General features: G+C 38.6%; 1 protein-coding gene across 2 annotated transcripts; it reads right to left on the bottom strand.

Moving 5' to 3' along the window:
• Positions 1 to 2,909: 2,909 nt before the first annotated feature.
• Positions 2,910 to 9,872, bottom strand: DMP1 (dentin matrix acidic phosphoprotein 1; the record flags this gene model as incomplete). Of its 2 annotated transcripts, XM_081304565.1 has the most annotated exons (5): positions 2,910 to 4,265; positions 6,229 to 6,276; positions 6,453 to 6,485; positions 9,189 to 9,236; positions 9,819 to 9,872. In XM_081304565.1, the coding sequence occupies 5 exons, from the start codon at positions 9,870 to 9,872 to the stop codon at positions 2,910 to 2,912; spliced, it is 1,539 nt and encodes a 512-aa protein (XP_081160691.1). The 2 variants fall into 2 exon arrangements, with proteins under 2 accessions (XP_081160691.1, XP_081160692.1); XM_081304566.1 differs by lacking the exon at positions 6,229 to 6,276.
• Positions 9,873 to 11,925: the final 2,053 nt, after the last annotated feature.

The raw sequence follows: 11,925 nt of genomic DNA, 5'->3' as shown, positions 1-11,925 counted from the left end.
GAGTTGGTTGATCGTGGCACTTTAGTGCACCTTCTAGGGGAGAGGGAGTCGAACTTTTAGTTTTCCAGTTCCATCTGTAGGTGTTTTCATGGAGCCTCGGAGATTCATCAACTTATTTAAGTCCAATACTATTACATAATGCATAAACTTCTTCTGTTCTCATTTATGCTCACCATATAGGCTTTCATTTTTATTCTCTCCCATTATTAATTAAAGTTTAGTGACTGACTATGATTTGGCTTCCCAAGTGGACCCATCTACTATAAACTTCAATGAGGAACTCCATGAGGGAAAAAAAATCTGTGTCTTCAAAGCTAAAGACCACGTGCAGTCAGCTTTCCTTTGAATATCATTTCTATTCCATTACCAGTTGAAAGAGGCCCCAATGTCTATACCCAGTACATAAAATGAGTTTATGGGGACTTAAAACTCTGCCTTAGAGGATTTCTATCATGAATATAACTGAAATTCTTATTATTATTCTTCCTTTTAAAAGTCCTGTGAGTTGACTTAGTTAAGGAGTTACAGGACCATACCTAGGAACCCTGGCTAACTTAATGAATGAGTTAATGAGTCTGGGATCATTAGGCATTTTGGTTGCAAAGAACAAAGATTCACTCAGGTTTCCTCAAGACAGCTGGGCATATTGAGAGGACACAGGTGGCACTCCAGGAAAAGGAACATCGTAGAAATCTGGGAAGACCTGGGGGCAATACAAGAGTCATCATTTTGCCCCTCAGCATCAGGAGTTCAATAATTTTTATTTTGTTCTTCACATGAATAAGATGTAGCCTAGTATCTATATCTGCCTTTTTGTGTATTTCTTTCTTTTTTTTCTAATCACTTTCTGACCTCTCTGTCCCTAAATATTCAAATCTACATACAGTAAAAGTTAGATTAGACCCCAAACAATCATCATTCATGTTGAAGCAACATCCTCCTTGGAGGCTGGGGATCACACTTAACCAGTTTCCCTGGGGTCAGGTGCTTATCCCATCCAGTTAGCTATGGTGACATGGGGCATTTGAGTGGTTAGAAGGCCTAGTCACCTATGCCTCCAGGATCCAAGCATGTGGCAGTTCTCCTCAGAAAGAGTTGTGGGTCAGCAGGAACCTGTAGTTTAATGAAGCTAGATAATTAACATAAAGAGCCATTGAACCCAAATGTAAGGTACTTGGGTAGGCTCCATCATAATCTCCTGGGAGCCTTTTAAAAATACAGAACTCTGGGTCTCACTTCATATCTACTAAATTAAAATCTCAAAAGGGGAGGATATACACACCCACACCCACACACATATACATATATACACACATTTTTATTTTTTAAATCTCCTCAAGGGAATGAAGCTTTGACTTTGTGAGGGAGTCGTGTAAAGGAATAGAAGGGTCAGAAGGAAGGTGGAAAGTCGTTGATTTCCTTAACAGACATGCAGGAGAATTCTGGGGTGCTCAACTGGAAGCACACACACATTGGTGTTTGGGTAAAGACACATTGGAAATGAAGGGATGAGGTAAATCATTTCCTTCATAGGAATAAAAATATAAGAAATATGTTTCCCTGTAGCTTCCAGAGTGTACACAAATGAGAGTCTGAGACTAACTAGAACTAACGTGAAACATCAGGAGCTGTTGGTGTGGATTCCAACAAAATCAAGAGCTTGCCTCATTTTTTTTCCACACATCATCTACATTTAGTGGAAATATCACAAGCAACATGGAATTTTATCAAAATGCTACAAAAAACATTTCAAAGAGTTTAAGAAAATATTTCATTTTAAGAGAGAAAACTAATAAACTATTCTGTAATGTTATGTTTTAAAGAAACAGTTCTTTACCATAAATACATCCTGATAACAGACACTACTATAACAAAAAATGCATATATTTCTTTTGGTTATTAACTTTATTATAAAACAAATATTTTATGTTGAGGTAACATTTCAAATGGTATTTGACAAAAAAAATCAATTGCATCCTATACACAGAATTTTACAATACATTTAAAGAACTCAGAAGATAATTTTTTTAGCATTGCACATAAACTGATTTTAGGGGAAAAAATAAAGCTAAAATTCTCTATGTAAAGATGGATTTCTTTCCCCATTTTCTCCTGCCCAATCCTCCACACCATCACCCTGGAGGCAGTCATGGAAGCCCATAAAATCATTGCATAGGAAACCTTAGTTGGAAAAAAAAGTGTTCTGTTTTCCAAAACACCCCACTGTGCCATCATTTCAAAGTGCTTTCACAAAGTAAATATTTAATTGCATAAGAATTAGTGTTTAACCCCAAAATAGAATTCTTTTGTCCTCAATAGAGAAATGCTATGCAACCCTCCAACTCCAGTGGCTTTTCCACTGTAAAGCTCATTAATTTTCTAAGGCAAACTTAGTCTCCCCTTCTGCACTCCATAAATCTTATTTCTACCTCTGCTATGACATTTACCAGGTACATTGTTCCAATTCTTGTTATCCTCTTCTAACCATATTGTATCCCACTAACTCTTGAGCTTTATGTGTCTCTCTATAAGCTCCTCAGGAGCAAGAAACAAATCTGAAGCTTCCTTACAACCCCCAGCACCTCGCACAATGCCTGGGCCATAACAGGACCTCCATAACTGTCTGTCTGGTTAATGAGTTGGGAATGATTTCACTGTGAGTTATAAGGCACATCTTTCCTTACTTCCGGTCCCACTGAGTGTACTTCGCTATCATTCCACTTATTTAAATTTCTATGGAATGGTGACACCCTAGAAACCAGTGTCATGTCCAACAATTCCTTTCAGAAAGAAATGGCCTCTGGTTATTTTCTGATCAAAATATCAATAAATTACAGCTGTAATGACTTCCCTACTCTAAAGCCCCCACAAGTCCTTTCTGTGAGAGCCACTTCTTAGGAAAGTGGATGCTAGTAGCCATCTTGGCAGTCATTGTCATCTTGGTCCCCAATGGGTTTGTTGTGATAAGCATCCACTGTTAATTTTCTGCTGTCCACCTCCATGTTTTGGGGCTGGCCATCCTCCTCACTGCTTGAGTTGCTCTCAGTGGAGTTGCTGTCTTCTTTTGATCTGCTGCTGTCCTGAGAATCACTGTCAGGCTCCTCCTCAGACTGGCTGTCCTGCTCTGACCGGCTCTCATCACTCTGGCTCTCTGCTGAGGTGCTCTGAGACTGGAGGCCCTCCTGGCTGGAACTGTTCTCGTCCTCGGTGGACTCTGGGCTTTCCTCTGAGAGTTTCAGGCTCTCGTTGGACTCGCTGTCAGCTTGCTCCTCTCTGGATTCGCTCTCTGAACTGGAGAAGGTATTCAGGCTGTCCTCCTGGCTGGAGTCACTGTCTTCCTGGTCGCCGGCACGACTGACATTATCTGGGTTGTCGCCCCTGGACTCACTCGCCACCTCTTCCTCAGACTCACTGCTGCTTTCTTGAGAGGCCAAGTCAGCCTCCTGGCTGGACTCACTGCTGGGGTCCTGTGCATTTTCACTGTCTTCCTGAGACCGACTCTCCTTGCTGTCCTCTTGAGACTCACTCTTGCTATCCTCCCTGGATTGGCCGAGGTCAGCCTCTTTAGAGTTGGAGTCACTCTTGACTTCTTCCGTTGTGTAGCCACCATTGAGCTCACCTCCGCCATCTTCTTCAGAAATCCGGGACTTTCTGAAAAACTTCCTACTGGAATGCTCCACTAATTGACTCTGACCAGAATCCTGAGCGCTTACCTGCTCATTGTCCCTTTTTGATTCTTTTGATTTGACACCAGCACTGCTCATTCTGGAGTTGCCCCTATCTCTCCTAGTGCTGTCAGGGTCATCACTCTGCATTCCTTCATCGTCAAACTCAGAGCCATCCCCGTGGCTACTCTCCCCCTCACTGCCACCTCCCACCCAGTCCTCCTCACTCTCACTCTCCTGAGTAAAGTCACGTCCCTCAGCCCTGCTGCCCACATCATCTTCGTGGTCAAGGTCCCTGCTGTCACTGGTGGTGTCCTGGGCACTGTCTTCTGGTGAGGTGCTATCCTCACTGGATCCTGTGGCATCAGCAGAATCATCACCATCAGCTCTGGAGATTCCACCTCCTGTTCTCTCCTCAGGCCACGGGCCATTGTCCTCATCAGCAAAGGTGTCATCTCCACTATCATCTTCATCATCATCTTTATCCTCTTCTTTTCCTGTACTTCTAGAGAGGCCACCAGCTGGTCTATAAACATACTGACGATCTTCAGAGCCCAGGTCATCCTCCAGCTCAGCACTGTCACTGGGGTCCACATTTGCCTGGATTTGGAGTTAACAAACAGGGTCACTCCAGGAGCTGATAAGGAGGGAGTTATCTAGTGTTTATCTGGGCTTTTTCTGCTTCCTTCCTTCTCTTCTAACCTACGATCAATTTAAACATCTCGACAGAGCTCAAATAAGAAGGAAAAGGAATTGAAACTCAAGTTCTCCCATTTTGTACAGGTGGCCCCTACTCAGTACTGCAAAGTTTTTCTCAAAAATCTTTCTGGAAATCACATTTATGGAACTTAAATCATATTGTAAATATGATTTCTTAAATAAAACTCAGATTTTTTTTTCTTTTTTGCAGTACTGAGAATCAAACCCAGGGTCTTGTTTGTGCTAGGCAAGTGCTCTGCAGCTGCACTTTAGGCCCCTCAGAAATCTTTTTGTACATCAAGGAGTTAGTTTATAATACCCATCAAATTGTGTAGTTTCAAGTGGAATTTTTAAAAATATTCAGTTAACTTAAAATGACCCATTTACTTTCTGATGAAACTTTAAGTTCAAATAAAAATAAAATATCATAGTGAGATGTATATATGTCTCACCCAAGTCATGTTCCTATTTCATGTGCACAGATAGAGAGTTGCTTATGAAGTCTCAGAAGGCAAAACTAACTAGTGTAGCCCTTAAGGCAGCTGGATTCTAAGTGTGAGTTCAGAGAGATTGTCACATTTTAAAAAGCAACTACATGGTCTGCATAGATAAGAGAGCACAGTGGGTCTTCATATATTATGCCCTGGAAAAATCTGCTCTCATTACAACAAAGCATACTTGCCAAAATAGTTTTCCATCCTTCCTTCCTTTCTTTCTTTCACCATATGTTCCCACTGATCAGTGTCTGGGTTCCCATCTGGAGTACATGATGTTACCATCTCTTCCCAGCACAAGAATTCTGCACAGGTATGATGGAAATGTGTGGGTTAAGCCCACCCTACCTCATTAAGCATCATCATGCCCTTCTCAAGCAGGAGTTGTCACTCTCGCTTGAGAATTTTAAGTTGATAAATCACAAAATCTTCAGGGAAAAGCATTTCCCCAACTCTATGCTTTTAACTTCTAGAATGTTCTTCTGACAAGCCATTAGTAATTAGGGTTAAACAGTCTGATAATTCATCTTTTAACACTGGCTGAGTGTAGAATGCCATGTGAGTGAAAAGTTGCACAGAGAAAAAACATTGCTGGAATCTCTGGACCTCCCTACAGGGTTGAGTTTGGTCATGGTGATAGAACAGGCCTGGGGGTGTAGCTCAGTGGCTGAACACTTGCCTAGCATATGTGCAGCCCTGGGCTAAAACCCTAGCAATACAAAAATAAATATATGAATAAGTAAAAAGATAGAACAGCTTAAAAAGTAATAACATTTAGTCTCAGAAAAAATAAAAGTTAAGAAGTAGATTTCTTAATAAAGACATATAAGCTAAGACTGCTTTTCTTATCCCCAGGACCAAAGATGAGACTATCAAAGTCACTGCCAAAGCAGCTCTTTTCAAGCTCCTGCCCCACAGCTTTCCTCTACTCCCCCCTGCTCTCCTCAACTGTGCTCTTGACATGACAGAGTGCTCCAGGCCAGTGGGCACCTCATGTTAGCCAGAATAGTTTTCCTTTCCTTTCCTGAACTGCTCTATTTTTGCAATATTTCAGATTACTGAGTGATCCAGTGCAGTCTAGCAGACGTAATAACCACTGGCATGTGCTCACAGGTACGTGGTTATTTTTTTAACTAGGAGGGACATTTAGGGCCACAATGTCTCAGATGGTAAAAATGGAATGAACAGCATGTCCACACCTGAATTCTCCCCACTCATTTTTCCCTTCTTATTTTATGGGACTATTTAGCCAGCATAGCCCAATGGTTAGAAAATATTATATTTAGAACTGTTGCCAGGTAACTTAATCTACCATCATTTCCTGCAATTCCTAAGTAGCCAGAAAAGTTAAGCAAGGCCTTTTTAATTACCTGTTCCTCTGAGCTAACTTTACTTTCTTCTGATGACTCACTGTTCTCCTGAAAGGGAAAATAAACATTTATTTTCCTTTTAGTAATTCCTCAGGAAAGGAAAAAATATGATCCACATCAATTGCTTAAAGTTTGTATTTACTACTTTCAAAATGGTAAAAGGCAATGAAAAGAGTGTTAAAGTTACTTCATGACATGTTTATGACAAAAATAAAAAGAGTTACCGTGGGTGGTGTTGGTGACTGAGCCAAATGACCCTGGGGGGGGGGGGAGAAAGGAATACAAATTACTCTTTCATAAGTGTATTACATCACTGCAAATATTTGGAATAATTTTAGGTGATTTTTTACGTTTTTTGGTACATATTTTGCAACTTACATAAGTAATAATGAAGTTTTATGGGAAAATAAAGGTAAAATGAAAAGTACTAAAAAACTTAGAATATTTTTTGTATATCTGATACTTTGCTTACAAATATATAGACAGGTATGTATGTATATATGTATATGTGTGTGTGTATAAATAATACACATGTGTATTTTATATATATATATATGTATATACATATATATGTATACTTGCTTTGAAGTTCATACAACTTAGAGGTAATAAAACTAGGATAATAATGTTGTAGCCCAGAATCCAAATTTTTAGTCTCAGTGAACTCATTGGTTTGAGTTTCTATTCTCCAGCCAATCATCCTGGTGTTAGCACTGAAAGTCATATGTTCTGGGAGACCCATAAGACCCACATAAGCTGGAGTGGTCTGTTACTCCGTGTGAAGGTGGGCAATTCAATATACCTATCAGTTTCTTATTCATAAATTAAGAAAATTAACACCCTCTGTGCTTCACCTATAAGGCCAGTGTGAGGATGGGATTGGCTAATGCCTTCAAAAGAATCTTGAGGACTAGTCAATGTAATGTACATTTTGAGAACATCTACCTTATCAAATTCAATACACAAAATTGAACTGATAAAACCATTATATCTTTCTTGAGTCACTGAAGAGCACTGATATTAAAATTGAATGCCAAATCTGTATTCATAGTTGCAATTTATTTCACTTTCCTTAGTCTTGTGAGAACTATAAGAATGTCTGAGCAATAGTATAACACAAGATAAAGGGAAAGATCAGCAGAGTAGAAGGAGACTAAGAGGCAGAGAGAAGGGATGGGTAAGGGAAGCAATGAAGAATTAATTCTTAAAAATTATATTATGTGTTTATATAAACATATTACAGGGAATTTCACCTTTATGCACAAGTAAAAGTATCCAAAATACAAAAAAAAAATAGATGAATGAAAGGAAATCTAATAGAGAGGGGGAAGGAGAATGGGAGAGGAGAAGAACAGGAGAGAAAAGGGTGAATCAGTCAAATTCCATACATGAATGAGTTTATCAGGATGAACACAATTCTAGTGTATAACTATAAAGCTCTAAAAAAAAAAAGTTAAAAAAGAATGCCTGAGGGCGGGGGTTGTGGCTCAGTGGTAGTGCACTCCCCTAGCATGCATAAGGCACTGGGGTCGATCCTTAGTACCACATAAATGTGAAATAAATATATTGTGTCCACCTAAAACTAAAAAATAAATATTAAAAAAAAAGAATGCCTGAGCAACTTCTGTCCCACTCCCAGCCCCCCATACCCCCTTTCCCCTTTCTCCTTTCCCTTGAGCCGGACAAGTTTCTGAGTGGCAACCCAAGGCACCAAGTAGAGCAAGGAGGTGTTGCTATTGCGTGTCTTCAACATGCCTCTCAGCAGTGCCAGGCTGGGGATGTCTCAGAGAAAGAAGCTGTAATCATTTGCCTTTTCTATGTGATACTGCAGGCTGGCACAATGGCGAACTCCACGCCAGTCAGTTATCATTTGGAATTAATGGGTGGAAGAAAACAAGACATGGGTATTTTTCTCATGCCAACGCTAGACTTGAGAATTAGGCATGCTTGTGAGTCTCTGGTTAAATGAGAGAGAGGATCTACAGTGACTGCTTATAAATTAGCTAGCCTATGGACTTCTCCCATGGAAGTTTATAATACACCCTGCAATGTCTATACTAGCCCAAGGCAGGGGCAGGACCCCACATCAGGACTCTGACATTATTTGGCCATCACCAAAAGCACTGGCCCAAGTTTATCATAAGCAAAAGCCAGTAAGAAACAAAGTTGTGAATAAAATGCTTTGTGTTAGCATAAGATTTTAACTCTTAGTTCCAGTGTCAGTCTTGAGAATTTAGAGATATCCTAGGTCTATCTGACCCACTTCCTAAAAGCGACATGTCACCCTGGTTAAGAATGGATTCTGGAGCCAAGTGACATAAATTCAGTATGGCTCTAATAGTTACTAGCCACATAACATAGACTGACTATATTACTCTCTGTGCCTCAGTTGTCTCATCTGTAAAATGGAAATAAAATATGATGTCTAATCCATTGGCTTGTTGGAAAGGTAAGAAGTTCAAAACATACAAAGTCCTCAGAAACATGCCTGGCAGTGATTCTTGTGTTACCAATTACTGGGTTATGAAGAGTTCAAGATCAATAAGCATCACCTTCATTCCAAATACTCTAGTGTCCTCTCATTCTTTCTTCTTTTCTTACCTCACTGGACTTGACTTCCTGTCTACTAGACATCTCTTATTTAAACAGATTTCAAATCCTAATCTCTCATGGACTATCTTGTTTCACTGTTATTCACCCCCCTTGCATTATACTCCACACATCTACTATAAGAAAAAAACTAAAAGAAAAAGATGTTCCTCACCAAATTACACTATTAAGTTGGAATTGAAGTATTATTTTCTCATATGAACTAAAAATTGCATATCTTACTGCCTATATCTTAGGCTATTAAAAGGGTCATAATACACTAGCAACTTCAGCATCTGCAATGAACTCATCGGGTCATTCTAATCATATATTTAAATTGAAATATTTTAAAAACTAATATCTATACTCACCTTCCATTCTTCAGAGCTCTCAGTTTCAGTATTTTGATATCTGGCTACCTAGAAAAAAATAAGATTAATGGTTAAACCGTAGAGAAACTTCCAAGAGGGCCGAGAGTATCAATAGCCAAGCACTTGCCTACTTTGTATAAGACCCTGGGTTCAATCCCCTGCACCAGAAAAATAAACAGTGAGAAACTTCAAAGGCAGCAGTTAACACTCTATATACTTAGGAGCAGTGGTAGTCAAATTTCACCCTGCATCAGATCACCTAGGTGTCTTGTTAAAAGACAGATGGCTGAGTCCCATTCCTATTATGTCTAAATTAGTAGGTATAAAGTAGGACCTCAAAATTTGCTAATAGACAAATTAAGTGCTAATAGATCCTGACCCTTTAGGTATGGGTGACAATTTAAGAACCACTGCTCATTGTGGGAAATTAGTTATTGGTAATTAGTATCTATTGGATTAACTAAAGAGAATAATAAATTTCTTGGATATTACAAAGAAAACAGTTTTCTAAGAAATTACTATTATCATCTGACTGGAATACACTCAGTTACTTGGGCTCATGGCCAATGAAAATAGTGGAATTTTAGATTTAAAGGTATATATGTACATATGCCCCATCCTGACACTTACTGGGAGAGCACAGGATAACCCCCAAAAGCAGATAAGCAGGATGCTGGTCTTCATAGTTGGGTGAGATGCCTCTACCTGTAATGAAGGACACAGAAGTTTTAGGCCAGACTAAAGAAATCAAGGAACTTTAACTTTTTAAGTTTCTTTCTACTTAAAAAAATCATAAAAATACCCATCAACTTATAAATTAATAAATAAGTGCACTATATCCATACAACAGAATATTATTCAGCCATAAAAAAAAAGCGGTGACAGATCCTACAAGGTAGAGGAACCTTGAAAACATTATACAAGTGAAATAAGCCAGACATAAAAGACCACATTTGTATGATGCCTTTTATATGAAATGTCTAGAGACTAGATTAGTGGTTGCTCAGGCTTGGGAAGGTGGGTTGAGGAGTGATGGATAGGGGGTGCAGAATGTCTTTCACAGGTGATGTAAATCTTCTAAAAGTGATCATGGCAAAGTTGAAGCTCCTTGATTTCTTTAGCCTGGTATAAAACTTCTGTGTCCTTCATTACAGGTAGAGGTACTGCACCCAAATATGAATATACTAAAAGCCAGGAAACCATATCCTTCAAGTAGGCAAAGTATGCAGTTTGCAAATTATATCTCCATAGAGCTCTTTTAAAAAAATAAACTAAGACTTCACCTCTAAGAGACAAACTGAAAACTTTCAATGAGAAAGTCTAAAAACACTTCTTTACTAACACATAAAAATGTGATAAATGGGAAAAAATAAAAAAGAACAGAGAAATGTCTAGCCGTTCACTTTCACTAGACTTCTGCAGCTTGGTAGGCACAGCAATCTAGCTAATCCCCCTAAACACTCTTTTGTTGACATCATTGATAGGTGGTGGGTATTTGTGCGCGCGCGCGCACACACACACACACACACACAAACACACAGGTTTCTAAATCACATTTATAACACATAATGATGTCTAGACAAAATAAATTTTTTTTCTACTTTCTTCTTGATCTGCAAAAGATGTACTATGGCAGGATTCATATTACAGCTCCAGAAAGCTCTTAATATCTACTGTGATACAGTTAGTCATACATTATACATGACTCTGCTAAATTCTCTTAGGCGTCATTCTCAGCACTTAAAGATCTAGGGAAGATTAGAGGGTTGGGATCCACTTGTGAATCATGCTAAGAGAAACATGCCAAATCAAACTGATTTTTTTCTGAGAGGTGGCTTCATTTCACACTTCAAGAACTGGTGATTCCAAAAACAATTTGTTCTGTATCTAAAAGTAGACCTACCGGATGCTAATGTGAAAAGTTATTGAAAAGATTTAAAGGAAAATCATTTGCCCTGTACTAGAAAGCCCTAAAAGCTGATCTAAAATACTTGTCCAATGCACATCCATAGGTATACTTTTAAATCCTGCAAGTTGATTTCAGACTTCATATTGGCTGATTATTTTTCTTGAAACATTTAATGTATACTAAACTAGTAACAAATGAGTCATCAAAGATTCTCATCCTAGCTGTATATTAGTATCACTTAGTAAATCTTTTTAAAAATCCGAATGCACAAATTCCAGAATAAAAAAATCAGTCCAGTGAGCAGAGGAATATGTTTGATTTTAACCCTTGATCTCAAAAATAAGAATTTTCTGCTCAATATCTGAATATGCTGAACCATGCCTGACACATTAAGCTCAAGAAATCATCTAATCTACTTATTTTCATTTAAGAAAATAATAGAAATCTTAAGGAGAAGGGATACTTTCATATTCAAATAGTCAAACAGAGCCTCTTATTTTATATTATGAGCATTATCCCCATTCAGAAAATTATTCTTAATTTGTATTACTTTCTTTATTCTAATTCAGTAAAAGTTACATGTTAGTTTCTATGGTTTGATATTATTTTTATATCTTCTTAAATCCTTTGCCTATGGTCAACTAAAAAGAATATATAAAAATGACCAACTGCACCAAAAACAAGTGTAGCTCTGCATGGGCTCTCTCTGGTCCAGTGAGGAGGTCCACAGAACAGGGTAGAGGAGAGTGTGGCTGTGGAGTTGCGAATCAAGACCTCAAAGACCAAGCAGGAAGCAGGTCTGATTTTATTGAGCAGTTACCAATGTAT

The sequence above is a fragment of the Spermophilus citellus genome (genome assembly GCF_964194105.1).
Source record: "Spermophilus citellus genome assembly, chromosome: 8".
Classification (NCBI taxonomy): domain Eukaryota; kingdom Metazoa; phylum Chordata; class Mammalia; order Rodentia; family Sciuridae; genus Spermophilus; species Spermophilus citellus.
This window is presented reverse-complemented; position numbering and strand designations above follow the sequence as displayed.